Raw genomic sequence first — 17,373 nt, 5'->3', positions numbered from 1 at the left:
CTGCATATCACAGGTTTCTAATGAGCCTTCCTCCAATCTTGATACCACACTCTTCTTTATATAATCCAGCTTCTCAGGTTATTTGCTCATCATACACACTGAATTAATTTGGTGAAATAATATAGCCCTGGCACACACCTTTCCTGATGTTAAACCATTCAGTATTTTCTTGTTCTGTTCAGTCGTTCCAACAGAACAAGAGGATATTGAATGTATACATATATATGTACACTTCAATTAAAAGTAAATTATTTACACATAAGAAATGAAACATAGTCTGTCTTAACCATCATCTGTGACTCAGGGTGCTTTCTGGTTTATATTTTAGTTATGTTCCCTTACTTTGGTTGTTTTGTTATTGTTAAGTATTTGCAATGTTTCCTTCCCTAAGAAGATTCTAGGTAATTCTGTGGGTTTTATTACATGCATTCTGTGTATTTTTAACATATCTCAGAAGGTGCAGTGTTAGGAACACAGTAAATGCTCAGTAAATACTCAAATAAATTGAGGGAGAAAAGTAGCTTCATCCAAACGCTAATCCTGCTCTCTTGAGATACCCACCCTAGAGATATTACTTTCCAGATATCTATGCACATATAAATATCAACATTACCATAACTAATATGCATAGGAGTACCTGTTTTATTTGGAGTAGAAAACCCGAAGCCTTGGGATGCCACACTTCCTCCTCCAGAGCTAAAAGTGCCAGCTGGTTTCTGCTCTCCAAATGATGAACTGGCAAATCCACCAAATGTCTTGGCTCCACTGTTTCCAAATAGGTTAGACGCATCTGAAGAGATGAAGAACGTATGTGAGGGAAACGTGAAGATGGGGAAATGTCCTTATTTACTACTCAGAAAAAAAAAACAAACCTGCAGTTGAGTGTCTGGGGAGAAAGGAGTTACTAAGAAGCCTAGGATCCTAGGAAGCTGAGCTCCTGAGCAACAGGTACCCTTTCTGACTTTCGTGCATCTTGATTACAAGTTTTTACTCATTCTGACTCCCAGGCTCAGGATTTCCTGACATGATACTATAGACACAAAACAAAGGGGCAATGTGAGTCCTGGTGTGGCGCTGTAAGTTAATGCGCTGGATTTGCAAAGTTGGTTTGAATCCCAATGGCAGCGGTTCATGCTTACCAGTCACTCCTGGGAAACTTCATACAGGATCGCTAGGGGTCAAAACCAACTTGACTGCATTTAACAACAACAACAATGAGACAATAAAGAGTCCTAGTGTGGTGCTGTAGGATCAGCACTGGACTGCGAGGTCAGAATTGCAAGGTCGGTTCAAACTCACCAGTTGCTCCTCAGAAACCCATACAACAGGGTTGCTACAAGTCGGAACTGTCCTGACAGCATTTAACAACGAGACATTAAAAGCACGGAGTCCTGGTGTGGTACTGTGGGATAAGCACTGAACTGCTAACTACAAGGTTGGTAGTTCACACCCACCAGAAAACATATAAAGGAGGGTTTATGAATCCAAACTGACTCAACAGCACTTAACAAAAACAAACACATATGAATCAAAGAATCTTTTTAGAGGCTCATCTGTGAGCCCACAACGCTATCAGGCCTATCCTGCAACAGAAGAGCACTACGTGAACTTTACATGAGACTGGTTTGTGTGGAACAACAGAGCTTGCTTTCACTGGTTTTCTTACATGAAGACCCACTTCCATTTTTGTCAAGCTAGGGAAAATGAAGCTAGAGTAAACCCAAACTGCACATAATAGCTCCAAGTATTTGCAACTAAGGTTGTCACCCTTGCTATTGTTCATCAGTTTAGAGGATGGTGGGGAAACAGCCTCTACTTATGATCGAATGGGAATTAGGAAAGTTCTGGATTGAGTCAGTTCTGACTCAGCGAAGGATACACTAAGGTGCTTTAAAAAATTTGCACAAAAACGGAATGGAAAGATAATGGAATTTTTCCATGAACTTTTTGTAAGAGGCCTGCAAAACTTCCAGTCTGATTGGAAGAGATCCATATTTGTGCCCATTCCAAAGAGAGGTGACCCAACGAAATGTGGAAATCATCAGACAATCTCTTTGATATCTCAAGCAAGTAAAGTTTTGCTCAAGGTAATACAGAACGGCTACAATCATACATTGACAGAGAACTTCCAGAGGTGCAAGCTGGATTCAGAAGAGGCCGTGGAACGAGATATCATTGCAGATGTCAGATGGATTTGGCTGAAAGCAGAGAATATCAGAAGGATGTTTACCTATGCTTTATTGACTACGCGAAGGCTTTCGATTGTGTGGATCATGACAAGCTATGGACAACATTGAGAAGTATGAGTATTCCAGAACACTTAATTGTACTTCTGAGAAATCTGTACCTGGACCAAGAGGCAGTTGTTCGAACAGAGCATGGGAATACTGAATGTTTTAAAATTGGGAAAGGTATGCGACAGTGCGACAGGGTTGTGTTCTTTCACCATTCTTGTTCAATATGTATGCTGAGCAAATAATATGAGAAGCTGGGTTCTATGAAGGAAAACGTGGCATCAGGATTGGAGGAAGACTTATTAACAACCTGAGATATGCAGATGATACAACCTTGCTTGCTGAAAGTGAAGAGGACTTAAAATATTTACTGATGAAGATCAAAGAGCACAGCCTTACATATGGATTACAACTCAATGTAAAGAAAACAAAAATCCTCACCACTGGACCAATAAACTGCATTCTTATCAATGGAGAAGAGATTGAGGTTGTCAAGGACTTCATTCTTCTTGGATCAACTATCAACACTTGCGGAAGCAGCAGTCAAGAGATCAGACGACGTATTGCATTGGGCAAATCTGCTGCACAGGAACTTTTTTTAAAGTATTGAAGAGCAGAGATGTCAGCTTGAGGACTAAGGTGCACCTGACCTAAGCCATGGTATTTTCAATAACCTCATATGGATGCGAAAGCTGGATGGTGAATAAGGAAGATCGTAGAAGAATTGATGCCTTTGAATTGTGGTGTTGGAGGAGAATACTGAAAGTGCCATGGACTGCCAAAAGAACAAATAGATCTGTTTTGGAAGACGTGCAACCAGAGTGCTCCTTGGAGGCCAAGATGGCTAGGCTTCGTCTCTCATACTTTGGACACATTGTCCGGAGGAAACAGTCGCTGGAGAAGGATGCCATGCTAGCTAAGGTGGAGGGTCAGAGAAAAAGAGGAAGACCCCAACGAGATGGATCAGCCAGGTGACATCATTGATAGCGTCAAGTGTGGCAGCGGTAGTGAGGTTGGCCCAGGATCGGACATTGTTTCGTTCTGCTGTGCATGGGGTCACTATGAGTCGGTTCCGACTCGATGGCACCTGACAACAACAACAACAACCTTCTAGATGCGTATCTACTAAGTCACTCCCTTCAACTACTCACTGAATCAGCTCTAAGAACTAAAGAACAAAATGGAAACTAACTCCTAAAACCCAACATGAATAAAAAGGTTTTGTCTATTACAGGAAATGTAAACCTGGTAAGCAATATATGAGGTGGTCTTCAAAAAATTACACAGAAATAGATAATACTTACAAGCACTCTATTTCAGGAATTTTATTTAAATTCCTCTTTATCTTCCCTTCTTTTTTTGAAATGGTGGCAACCCATGCTTTTCCACCACATTTTGATGATATCTTAAAATTAGTTTTCACCACAAGAAAGCTGAGAGACATTAACTTGAAACAGGAAGATGCCATAAGACAATGGCACAATCTGTGTGGAAACACCCTGGGTAATCTAACAGGGAGAGACAAACACAGCCCAAGACCAGTTTTCCCCACCCAATCAAGAGACTGACAATAATGGTGACCAGAAAGGAGGATAATTCCCTCTCAAAATGGAACTATTGAAGAGGTGGTTCCAAAGTCTCTCATCTCACTCTACTTCCAATCCTACCCACTTTGAGATGCAATGTCTTTAATACCTCCAGTTACAGTGTTCTTCAGCCACAGTCCAGGATATAAGTAGTCTTCCTTCAGGGACCCTACCACCTCCTCAAACTTCACCCTAATACTTGTATCAGAGTCTTAGATGGTTCTTCATGTTATGAAAGCACGCTGACCATTTTGGAGCTTGGCTGGTGGTGATGATGCTTGTGTGCTGTCCAGTCAGTTCTGAGTCCTGGTGGCCTTATATAAGGTTTCCGAGGCTATGAATCTTTAAGGGAGCAAAAAGCCTCATCTTTCTCCTATGGAGCAGCTGATGTATTCAAACTGCTGATCTTGTGGTTAGCATCCAATGTATAACGCACTAGGTACCAGGGTCCAGTGTTAGGCAATAACAGCTGGACTGGTAAGAGAATTTCTTTTTTATTACTCTCATATATATACCACATGATCACTTTTCCCCTGTGGTATCTACAGAATACCCTCCTGGGTAGTCTGATATTTCCATTAATGAGTAAACCTGGCAGTTACATTTGATTCATCAGTGGCAGTATATTTGATATTGTTGTTGTTAAGTACCATGGAGTTGGGTCCGACTCATAGCGACCCTGTACAGGGTTTCTGAGGCTGTAAATCTTTACGGGAGCAGAAAGCTTCATCTTTCTCCTGCGGAACAGCTGGTAGTTTCGAACTGCCAACCTTGAGGTTAGCAGCCCAATTTGTAACCAATGCACTACCAGATATTAGAGACAGAGAAAGAAGCTTCTCCGCTAATCCTTTTACTTGGTATTTCAAGAACATAAGACTGTAATTTCCTGGCTTTGTTAGTGCTAGCAATGCAAAATCTTGAAGAAGAAACAAATCTAAGTGCAAGAATAGGCTGGATCTCCTGTTGGAGACATTTGGTGCAATCATACAAAATCAGGTTAAATGATTTTACAGTTAGGATTCTGGAAGACTTCTGAGCTCATGATCTCTTTAAAATTATAGGGGGTGTGTGGGGGAAAACACTACAAAAAGTTCATGAGAAATGCTAGTATCTTTCAATTCTGCTTTCCCATCAACTTTTTGAAATCCCCTCACATTTGTTTTTAAGTTCTTCATAGCATATTCGAGTGAAACAAGCAAGAGTTTTGCCTAGTAGCGAGCTGTATGACCTTAGACAAGGATGTAAGTTTCCTATTTTCCAGTTTCCTCATACAGAAAATAAGGACAGTACTTCTGACTGTGGGTGTGAGGATTACATGACATAATGTATGTACAACACTCAGTCTGCCATTTGGTGCACTCAAAAATTATACTTTTCTCTGTTCTTTAACTTTCTTCTTTCCATATCCCTATCATGTTCAATAAAATAAAACTAAACACAGAAGCCTGGTATGCTGCTGTAGGATAAGCAAAGGACTGATAACAAGGCTGGCAGTTCAAATCCACCAGTTGCTCTTAGAAAGCCCTATACAGGGTTGCTATGAGTTGGAACAGACTTGAAGGCACAGAGCAGGTCAGCAACAGAAAACAAAATCCTTTACATTTGGCCAAGACTGTAAGAATTAAACTATTCAAGTTGTAACAGTTTTATCTGCAGTCTCAAAAGGGGCTCTGCACATGAAAATGTTTTATCATTTAAGCTTGATCTGAAACAAAGTAGCCTCAAACAATGTCCTCCTCTCCCCATCTTAATGGTCACCAATGAGCCTCTCAGATTTCTCCTAAGGGCTCCAAAATAGCACTCTTGAAACCATATTAAAGGAGAGAGTATCTTCATTGTTGGAGCAATGTTTCATTGTAAAAGACTGTTGTCCACTTGTGGATAAACTAGCCAGTTAGAAAACAGCTCATCTTTGCTGAGTTTATCTGATGATTGATACTTTGGAGGTGACAAGAACATGTAAAATTGGTGTCTGCTGACACAACATAGATTTTCTCCTGCCTTTTGTCAAAAATAGTATCATAACCCAAATTAGGGCCTGGCCCACATTAAATTAGATTTGATATTTAATTCATTTGATGTTAATATAGTATCACAAAGGTCAGAAGAGTATTCAACAAGCTTCTCTCCAGGATGTTTTCCAAGACATTTTCTCAATGAATAGCTATACAAGAAACCTTGTGGGTCCTAACAATTATCATCAAATGGCTTCTTCATCACCTGACTCAATTACATCTTTTGAGCCCTTGAACAGACACAGACAGAAAGAAATTGCAGAGAATGATTCGTAATAGAATCCTTAGGACAAGAAGGAAATGGGTCCATATGGGTAAGATCATTTAAAACCCACTGAGTTTTAAATGACCTTGGGGTTATTAGTTTATCTTTGGTAGAGTCTCTGGAAAGACAGAAGAAATCTTTATGGTCCGAGTGTCTGGATTTAGAACATGTCGTCCCAAGTACCAGTGTTTCTAGCTTTCTTTCTTGGTCAGAGTCATAATTCCAATCACTTCTCATGGCTAAAGAAGATAACTTCAAGACTAAACAAAAATTAAAGAATTAGGCAGCCTGTGGCATAAATGAAAGGAAGCGTTGGTTTACTCAATTTGTGCTTAGATATCTAGGCACAAGAGTCTGCTAGTGTTATATTGAACTTAAATAAGGACTGTCAAACAAGGTATACCTGCACAGAGTTACATTATATTACAAGACTGGAGAAGAGTTTAGGAAGGTATGTGGTGAACCAGAGATCTGGAGACATACCTGGATTTTATAACTGTGTAACTTTAGCAAGTCTGTACATCCCCTCTCTGTGCCAGTTTTCTTAGATGCAAAACAGGGACGACCACATCTAAAATTACTATGGCAGGAAGAGAATGTTGCTGCTGTTAAAGTGTTGTGGAGTTGGTTCCAACTCACAGCGACCCTATACAGGGTTGTCAAGACTTTAAATCTTAGTGGGAGAAGGAAGTCTCATCTTTTTCCTGAGGAGTGGCTAATGGCCTCAAACTGCAGATCCTATGGTTCGCAGTCTAGTGGAGCCACCACACTTCCAAAGTGATTGTAGTTATTGTTAAGTGCTGCCAAGTAGGTTTCAACTCACAGCAAACCTCTATAGGGGTTTCTGATATTGAATATCTAGCACACAGTAAGAAGCCCTAGTAGTGTAGCAGGTTACTCATTGAGTCACTAGCCTCAAGGTCAGCTGTTTGAATCCACCAGGCATTCCATGGCAGAAAGATGAGGCTTTCTATTCCTATAAAGATTTACAGCCTTGGAAACCCCATACAGGATTGCTGTGAGTTGGAAGCAACTCAATAACACACAACAGCAGCACATAACGGATGATTAATAAAGGTTAGTTCCCTACTACGTGATGTTAATGAAGGAATGAAATACAGAGGCTGTAGGATTCCCAGGAAGAAAGCACTATCTGCAGGCCTAAGAAGCTGCACAGACTCAAACAAAGCCGAGGAACAGTGTGAACTCTGGCACTGAAACAGGGAGAAGTGAAGTATACGTGAGAGAGCATGAGCACAAATAAGAAGATAAACTAGTCAAAGCAGAGGTTATATGCTGTAGAACAGGGGCAAAGTCAGTCTAAGGCATTGGTGTGCACTTTATCCTCTAACTGAGAGGGAGCTGTCGAAGGATTTTGAGTAGGGATAGTGACAAAAAGAAAGCAGAGTCTCAAGATACTTAATTTGATGTGGAGGCAGGGAGCAGTGTTTGGAGACCACTGAGATAACCCAAATACCTATCGGGAACACGCCACACAATACTAGAGAGAAAACAGAAGAGATAGAGAAGGAATTGTTTGGGAGGCAGGAAGGGAACCAGGACAGTCTATTAACACAGTCCAGGGGGGAAAATGATGCTCAAAAGTGCCAAATGTTGCAAAGTCACCCAAGTAGAAAGCAGCTGTCACTGGTAATTTTGCAGAAAGCCTTATTAGTACTGTCATGAAAACAATGCCTTTCCCCAAATGACTTCTAGCTCTCTTCTCCTTTGTTCCTCCCTCTTATTCAGTGCATGTGGTCCCTCAGGTCTAAGCAAGCTACTGTCCCTTTCACTATCAAATCACACATTTAAGGGGAATTGGTAAAAGATACAACAACGAAAACCAAACAAAAAGTAGTTGCTGAAACAAAAAAATTGTAGTTGCTGATGAGAACCCATAAATTAATCCATCCAAATACAGCCAACTGATCTTTGACAAAGGGCCAAAATACATTTAATGGGGAGGATATAGTCTCTTCAACAGATGGTGCTGACAAAACTGAAACACGATATGCAAAAGAATGAAACAAGACTTTTATCTCATGCCATATAAAAAACTAACTCAACATGGATTAAAGGCCTAAATGTAAATCCCAGAACTATAAAGGTCATCAATGAAAAAACAGGGACAAATTTAAGGGCTCTAATACAGGGCACATAGTCCTGGTGTGGCACTGTAGGCTAATGCATCAGACTGCAAAGACGTTTGAACTGCAAGGCCAGTGGTTCAAGCTCACCAGCCGCTCCTTGGAAACCCTATACAGGGTCACTATGGTTTGAAATCTACTCAACAGCACTTAACAACAGTACAGGGTACAGGTAGACTATCAAACATGGCAAAAACTGTACAAAGAAAACAAAATAGATGACTGGAAGAAACTAAAAATTAGAAACTTATGTGCATCAAAAGATTTCACCAAAGAGTAAAAAGGGAGCCCACAGAACTTGAAAAATTTTTTTGCAACAACAGTATCAGACAAGGGACTAATCGCTAAAATCTATAGGAAATGACAACACCGCTACAAGAAAAAGACAAATAATCCAATTAAAAAATGGGCAAAGGGAATGAACAGACACTTCACCAAGGAAGATATTTGGGCAGCCAACAAACAGGAAGAAATGTTCACAATCATTAGCAGTTAGAAAGATGCAAATCAAAACAACAATGAGATATTATCTGACACCAGCAATAACAGTGAAGTTCAAAAAAGCAGAGGGCAATAGATGCTGTCGAGGATGCGGAGAGACTGGGACCCTCCAACATTGCTGGTGGGACTGTAAAATAATTTAGCCTCTGGAAAAAGGTATGACATACTTCCTCAGAAAGTTGGAAACAGAAATACCTTATGATCTAGCAATTCCTCTACTTGGGCTATATCCACAAGAAATATGAGCCAGAACACAAGTATATATATGTACACCAATGTTTATCGCAGCACTATTCACAATAGCAAAAAGATGGAGACATTCTAAGTACCCATCAGTGGTAGAATGGATAAACAAACTTTGGAACATACACACAATAGAATAGTATGCTATCTTGGTGAAACAGCAACATAACATGGATGAACTTTGAGGACATTATGCTGAGTGAAGTTGGTCACAAAAAGGCAAATACTGTATAAGACCGTTAATGTAAAAGCTTAAGAAAAGATTTTCATGTCAAAAGAAAAATTTTTTGATGTTTACCAGTGGTGGTAGGTAGGGGACAGTAAGGCACAGGTTAGGGGATAGTCACATCATAGTTCAGGTGATGGGGAGGGCAATTACAAGGAATGATGGGTGGAAGAACAAGGAAGATATGGGAAGACTTAGGGAGGTTTGCATGGGCTAAATGGGACAAAAGTAAATAGTGATGTATACTCGACCTTGGAACAACAGGGCTCTGTGATATAGGAATCGAGGCATAGTCTGAATGAGTAAAAGAGAGGAAACAATGTTAAGGTGCTGACAGTCTTGTGGACACTGGTTTCCCTTGGATACTGTTGTAAAGTAGACTTTTAAGTGGGATAGAAAGGAATATTGGGAAATATGATTACAGAAAGCTTGTAAGCCCATCTTCAACCTGTAATTGACTAAAATAGCCAAAAGGGGTACTAGAATTTGCCCATGAAATAGTCTTCTTGTCAAGACTTTTTAGAGTATTAAGCCTTAGGTAGAATCCTGAGTCCCATCCAGAACTTTCTGAGGTGGGACATTTCATCTTGAAAGGACATGCAGACCAACCCAGGGCAGATAGAGGAACAGAAGATACTTCTTGAAAGAAAGACCAATGGGGGGGGGGGGGGGGGGGGACAGACTTTGGCTGTTACAAGAACAAGCGAGCTCTTCACCTGGGAGCCATCAGGCAAGAAAAGTCAGGCCATCAGATAAACCTCCTTCCAAGATTGAAACTCAACATGAACAGGCTTGTAAGCTTGCTGGTGACCACCTTGGTCTACTTGAGAGTAGAAGTGGGGGAAAGGCAGCAATGAAGACATGAGCTTGTTTGATCATGTTCCATAGACACCCGTCGACCTTGAGATGAGAGAGAGAAGAGGAATGTCTGGATGATCCGAAGTTTAGGGAGACTTGAGAACTCCTGAGCCCATGAATACTGACCTACCCACTGGGGGCTAGAGCTCAGAGTGAAGCGGTCAGCTGATCTGAAGTTGGGGGAGGCATGCAAGAACGCCCAAAGTTGCAGAGAGTACCTATTTGACCTGGCTTGGATGGCTTGCTGGTCAGAATTTGACTAGAGGAAAATAAAGAAGTTTGATACAGGAAGCAAGTGTAAATTGCTACAGTTTGATGAACTTGACCCTTGCTTATGGATGTAGTTGCTCAACATTCCAACCGAGAGGGAAGGAGTCTTCACATCAGGGATCAAACCTATCCCCTCAATACACATGGTTGACAGGGATCAGCAACTTAGACACTGGCTATCAAAAATGGGGGGTTATAAAAGCATGAAGTGGCTGACTTACAAGTTTTCTAGTGTGTTTAGTTTCAGAGTGAGGGGGGTAGGGTAGAATCCCCACTGACTATTTTCCTCTTGTCTAGATGGGTCTGGTAAAAGGGGATGGGGAAGGGTGGGAATAGGATTCTTTTGATTCAATAGTAAGCAATTGTTAACATAGCTAATCGCAACAGTCACAACTGTAAAGGTAGAAGATGTGTAACAAAAAGGGGGGAGTAGTTAATCTTTCATTCCAGGACAGAGGAACCTAGAACCACCAAGAGGGAAGAGCATGAGCTGAGCGTGGGATCCTAACCAGAGAAGCAGTGACACCAGAGACCAAGGCAGAGGTGATGACACTGAGAGAGAGCAGCTGAGGACTCTAGACCCATGGAATGAGAAAGGCTGTGGGCTGGTGAGCAGGAGGCTGGCTTCCAAAATGCCCTTTGGTCACTTAAATGAATATAAATTTTCTATGTGTTTTGTGTACATCAAAAAAAAAAAAAAAAAAAGAAGAGGGAACAGACCAAATACTGTTGACTGAGGGTGCATGGAGGGGATTGTAATCACTGCAATCAAACAAAATACGATTGGTTAGATGTAAAACTGATGATCTGCCCTGTAAACTATCACTCAATTCACAATAAAAACTTTTTAAAAATTAAAAAAAAAAAAAGTTGCTGATGTTGCCTATGTGTAACCAAAAACTTTATGGGATTTGGTTCCTTGGTTAGGAGGCTTAGAGATAACTTTTCATGGGATATCCCAGCTAATTGGTCTAATATGTCTGGTGCTCCTCTTCTACCTTCTAATGAGTTGCCTAGTGCCTGGCATCTTCAAATCCTGCAAACAGCCCTAACGCACAACAATTAGTCTTTATTTGCCTGAAAAAACAAAAGAAGGAAAGTAAGGAATAGGAATAGGCAGACAATCAGAATGTATGGCCAACTGACTCCACGAGACCAGAATTTCCTATTACTGAGATTTTGATAAAAGATTCTATAGAAGAATCCTGATCAAAAGGGGGAAATGTAAAACAGAAATAAAAATTCTCATGGACTCCAAACTTGCTGCATGTCCATCAGCTTCATGGAAGACTTCCTTAAACTACTGCTCTGATACATCTTTTTTAAAATTTAAAACAAAAATATCCTCTAAAATCTTAAAATCAAACAAAATTCTAACTTAACTAATAAGAAATGCCTGCCTTGAGAATTATGTTCTTTTTAAGAACTATCTGTATGTGACCAAAATTACAACAGCAACTTCAAAGGCTTAACAGAAACCTTGGGGAGCAGTGAGTTTATTTTTAAGGCGGAGGAACAACTCAGAAAAGAAGGGTAAGAATGGTTGCACAACTCAAAAAATGTACGCAACCACAGGCATATAGAAATGGCTTAATAGGTATACATTTTGTTGTCTATATTCTTAAAAACAAAACAAAGAAAAATTTAAACCATACAGTAAGTTCTTAAAAATAAAATGTTAAGTATTTCCTGTGACTCTTCAAATTCATTTAAACTTCCCACAAGCATAAATGTAGACTGTTAGTTCAAATAAATAGCCAATTATTTAGGATGTTGTTGTTGTGAAGTGCTATTGTGTTGGTTCCAACTTATAATGACCCTGTATAAGGTTTCCAAGGATCAGCTGTTAAGTTTGAACCACCAACCTTGTGGTTAGTGGTCCAGTGCTTACCCTACAGTGCCACAATTGGTTATCAAGAACAGTTCTATGTTTATTTTGAACCAAAACTAAAGAAACGAAAGCAATGGTGAAGCTGTGAAAGTTTAACACGCTGGGAGGGTGGCTTGTAGTATTTGCCAGTTTCCATGGTCTAAATGTTTTCCCCGTGGCTGACTTTAGACAGCCACTGTGATGCTACACAATGCAGTCACAGCTGGTTCTTGTACGCTGGTGCAAGCTAGCTCCAGCCCATTATTGAGGGAAAGCAATTTGTCAGCAGTTAAGAACCATGATATTAGTCATGAATCAGCAGAAAGAAAGACGTTTTTGTATTTACAAGGATATGGCATGCCTGTGTTTCTAGAAGAAGGTAAGTACTACAATCTCATAGATATAACTTGACTGTGGGATAAACTCAGATTCCTAGTTAGCATATAGATCACCAAGCACCTATTCTGTGCTAGATGTGGTGTCTGGCATGCTATCAATAATCTAAGTTTTACATCTGTCACTGCCTTCTTTATGACTTAAAATATCATCATTGAACTGTTTGGGTTTGCTTCCTCATTGGAAAATGGTGAGAGCCTTCCAAAGATTATGGTTTTCACAGTGTGTTCTACGTGGTCCTATAGCTTAGTGGTGGCTGACGAAAAGCAATGGGGACACTATTCACGTGCTATCTCTGTGTCTCAGCTCCTGCTTCAGAGTAAGCCTGCTTTTATCTGTTTTGCATCTCATGATTCTACTTAAGAGTCCATTTGCAAAATGTTTTTTTTTTTAACCTAAGATCCTTTCATTCTGGGATTATAAATTTTTCTTGGCAGACTTAACGCTAAATAACAAAAATCTCTGACTATACCAGGGGGTTTCAAAAAGTTTATGGAAAAATGGAATGAAAAGATGATGATATTTTTCCATGAACTTTTTGAAGGCCCCCCATGCAATTTCATGAGTTAAGAGGTCTATGTTTCTTGACAAAGTAGTCTTTCCTTATCCATTACTGGAGTAGAAAGTGACATCAAAATTCAGAAGGGAGAACTAGGATACAAAGTTTTGCTTTCAACCACATGGGCCCTAATCTGCTTACTAAGGAACTCTCTGTGTTGCTTGTCGGGCATTAGCTCTCGATTCTTTATGATTAAGATCTTCTATATGTTCTGGACTGCAAAGTTGGTTTGAATCGCAGTTTAAGCTCACAAGTTGTTCCTCGGAAACCCTATGTAGGTTCACTATGGGTAGGAATTGACTCAATGGCACTTAACAACAACACTGCATATAAGAAGCCCTGGGGGCTCAGTGTTTAAGTTAACTAAATGTCAGTCATTTGAATCACCAGCCACCCTGCAGGAGAGACTTAGCAGTCTGTTTTCATAAAACTACAGCCTTGGGAATCTTATGGAACATAAGTTTTACTTGTCCTATATGGTCTCTATGAGTCAGAAATGATTCAGTGGCAATATATTTGGTCTTTTTAGTTATTGCAACTTAAACGAGAGAAGCTAACATGAAGACGAGAGGTTCCCAACTTCTCACCTCAGCTCCATCAGCAACAGGATATTTTTAAAAGAGTTAAACAAATTTCTTTCATTTCCAACCATGAATAAACAGATCAACAAAGAACTGTTTTAATTAGCTAGAGAAGGTGCCAACATAGCTATGGTGGTGGTTGTGGTATGCTGTGGAGTTGGTTCTAACTCACAGTGACACTGTATAGGGTTTCCAAGGCTATAAAAATCTTTTCGGGAGCAGAAAGCCTCATCTTCTCCCAAACAGCAGTTGGTAGGTTTGAACTGCTGACCTTGTGGTCCAAAGATCAACTTGTATCTCACTACGCTACCAGAGCTCCTTAATATAGCTATGGTGGTGGTGGTGGTACTGGTTGCATACCATAGAGTCAGTTCTGGTTCATAGCAACTCTGTATAGGGTTTTCCAAGGCAATAAATGTTTACAGGAGCAGAGAGCCTCAACTTTCTCCTGCAAAGATAGCTATGCTGTATCGAGTCGGTTGTGATAGCTATGTTGTGTCGAGTGTTGTCGAGTCAGTTCCAAGTCATAGCAATCCTGTTTAGGTTTCCAAGGCTTTGAATCTTCTCCCTGCAGCTCTGATGTCTTTTCACAATTATATAGGACAGCTTATTAAACATAAAAAAATGAACATAAATGCAAATAACATTGCTTTGGGTTAAGTATGTTAAATGAGCATTCTAGATCTTTCCTTTCTATATTTGCTTCTGAAACTTTTGATGAGATCATGAGGAAGACAATGAAATTAGAGGGGCTGGGAAAACTCTCAACTTACTTGGAGTGGCTGTAGATCCAAAGCCCCCGCTGGCCGAGCTGAATGGGTTTTTGTTGGCTGCATCCTGGCTGGGTTTCCCTCCAAGGCCACTGAATAAACCTCCCCCTCTTCCAGTGTTTCCAGACCCAAACACTCCACCACTGGAAGAGGATGACTGCTGAAAAACAAAAGAAGCAGGAAGCAAGATAGGATGAGAGGTCACTGTAAAATGACAGGCCATATCCGTGGGCAGGAGGTGCTCACATCTGGTACAAATGGAAAACGCAAAAGAACTCTGATTAGCTCTAGTATAGAAGCTCTAATAACCACAAATGAAACTGGTTTCTGGACAGAGACTTCCTACAAATGAGAAGTTCTCATGCCATGTTCACAGTCTTCTAAAAACATGATTTATGGTAGCTGGAAACTTCAAATTTTTATCTGTTCTGCTGCCTTCAATCTCTACATATGATGCTAGAGGGGCAGGAAAACTAACCCTCAAGAATTTCCCAAAATGAAAAGTTTGAAAACATTTATAGACTATTATGATGAACACCATTTCTGATTTCTGTAGCGTTACACTGAACTAACCAGCAACTGATGACAAGTGATTTAAATGGTCTTTTCTTTCAATTTGTGTACTTTTATTTCATAATGACTTTCTCAGGGCTGCAGAAATCAGCTTCAATTAGATGCATTGTTGAAATGATGACCATAGCGGAATTCAGTCTAAATTTGCAGATCTTACACTCAGAGGATGCTAGTTTATGGAAACATCCTGACTCAAGGCTGTATCATGTACCAGACACAGCAATCTAGATTTGAAGTGCTGTTAATTTTAACTAGGAGTAATGTCACCTTGGCTGATAATGAAGAATAAGATGGGTTTTTAGAAATGGGTCACATTAGTAGACCATAATTAACTATAAAATGAATGTGAGTTGATAGCTACTACAATGTGGCACTGTGGGATAAAGCACTGGACCACAAGGTCAGTTTGAACCACCAGGTTGGTGGTTCACACTCACCAGCCGCTCCTTGGGAACCTATACATGGCCGCTGTGAGTTGGAACTGACTCAACGGCATTTAACAACAACACTCTCAATAATGGGTTAGGGAGAATCCCATTTTGTTTAATTGTGATAAACAGCTGTAGTTTTAAATGGACATCTTATAACCCAACTGCCACACTTACCAAAGCATATACAACTTGGTTTTGTCTATATCCCTACTTACTTTCCCTTATCCTGTATCAGTATGAAGAAAAAGTTTCAGATATAATTTCATTCATAGATTTTCCAATGCAAATTTCTAAAGCATAAACCCAACCATTCTCATGTTTTAAAAAATGAATAATTCCTTACCATTAATAGAAAGTTCAAATTTCCAATTATTTAATAAATGTTCATTTTAAGCTTGTTTCTTTGAATTAGAATCCAAATAAGGTGCATACTAACAATAATTGACACATACAAGGGTCAGATCAAAAGTATTACTTTAAAAATCAAACCTTTATTCCTGCCACATTATCCTGCTTTATTTTCTTTGTACTATGCAACACTATCTGAAAATACATTGCTTAATTAATGACCGACTCCATTAAATTTAAGCTCTATTAACATAACCACTTTGTCTTGCCATTGAATTCTTGCATGAATGATTAAAATAAGTTGGGGAAACCTGTGTTTCAATCTAAACTCTACAATTTACTAGCTGTGTGTGGCCACCGTAACAATATTAGTCTTCTGATCTATGAACTTGGGTGTTTCTCCACTTACTTAGATCTTTAATTTTTTTCAATGTTTTATAGTACTCAGAACATGAGTTGTATACTTCTGTTAAATTTATTCCTAAATATGTTATTTTCTTTTTTAAAAAAACTCCACTGTAAACTGAGTGAAGGTTTACAGAGCAGATCATGTTTTACATTTAACAAATCATATATACTTTGCTTCATTACAAAGCAAATCCTCTCCATGTACCATTAGTTAACAGCATTTACCTCAATTTCCTTTAATGCCTGCACTCCTCCGTGTCTCTACTTTCATCTTTCCTTTTTCATCCTCCTCTTGTTGTCTATTGCCTACCGCATCACCTCTGCTGACATGGGTCTAGCCTCTAATCTGTGAATAATTCCATCGCACCCACCCACCTAATCCCATAGATAACCATCATAGAATGTTTCATTTAGCAAGAAAATCTTAACTTTTACAATAGTGTATTTATTTGTCCTTTTGTGATTGACAAATTTCACCCAGTAGATGTCCTACAGGTCCATCCACTTTGTGAAGTGCTTTACATATTCACCATTATTCTTCAACATTGCATAGTTTTCCATTGTGCATTTGTACCAAAGTTTGTTTAACCATTGTTCTGGTGATGGGCATTGGGCTGTCTTCCATCTTTCTGCTACTGTGAATAGTGCTGCAGTGAACAAGGGTGTGCACATATCCAGTTGTGTCATGGTTTTTATTTCTTGAGAATATATACCAAGTAGAGGGATTACTGGGTCATACGTTATTTGTATTTCCAACTTTTAGAAAGTGCCATATGGTTTTCCAAAGTGTTGCACCTTTTACAATCCCACCAGTAGTATAGAAGGGTCCCAGTCATTCCACACACTTGTGAGCATTTGTTGTTGTCTTTTTTTGAACTCTCATGTTTTCAATGGCTAATGATCGTGAGCATTTATATTGACTGTTTGAATGTCTTCTTTGATGAAGTATCTGTTCATGTCCTCTAATCATTTTTTCTTAAATGTTTTATTGTGAATTATGTGATCGTTTGCATGGGAGAACATTAGTTTTACATTCATTCTATCGTATATCATCTCATTGCCATGGTTACAATCCCCTCCATGCAATCCTTC

At 39.6% G+C, this 17,373-nt stretch overlaps 1 protein-coding gene across 1 annotated transcript in view; it reads right to left on the bottom strand.

Annotated features, from left to right (window-relative positions):
- Positions 1–17,373, bottom strand: part of NUP214 (nucleoporin 214kDa) — a 173,378-nt gene that overhangs the window by 10,691 nt on the left and 145,314 nt on the right. Inside the window, exons 28-29 of the mRNA XM_006834991.1 lie at positions 14,525–14,681; positions 638–790 (exon numbers count right to left, since the gene is read on the bottom strand). Coding sequence (XP_006835054.1) covers positions 638–790; positions 14,525–14,681 — 310 coding nt within the window. The remainder of the gene's footprint in view (positions 1–637; positions 791–14,524; positions 14,682–17,373) is intronic.

The sequence above is a fragment of the Chrysochloris asiatica genome, unplaced genomic scaffold (assembly GCF_000296735.1).
Source record: "Chrysochloris asiatica unplaced genomic scaffold, ChrAsi1.0 scaffold00014, whole genome shotgun sequence".
NCBI lineage: Eukaryota > Metazoa > Chordata > Mammalia > Afrosoricida > Chrysochloridae > Chrysochloris > Chrysochloris asiatica.
The sequence above is the reverse complement of the archived record's forward strand: the minus strand, read 5'-3'. Positions and strand labels throughout refer to the sequence as shown.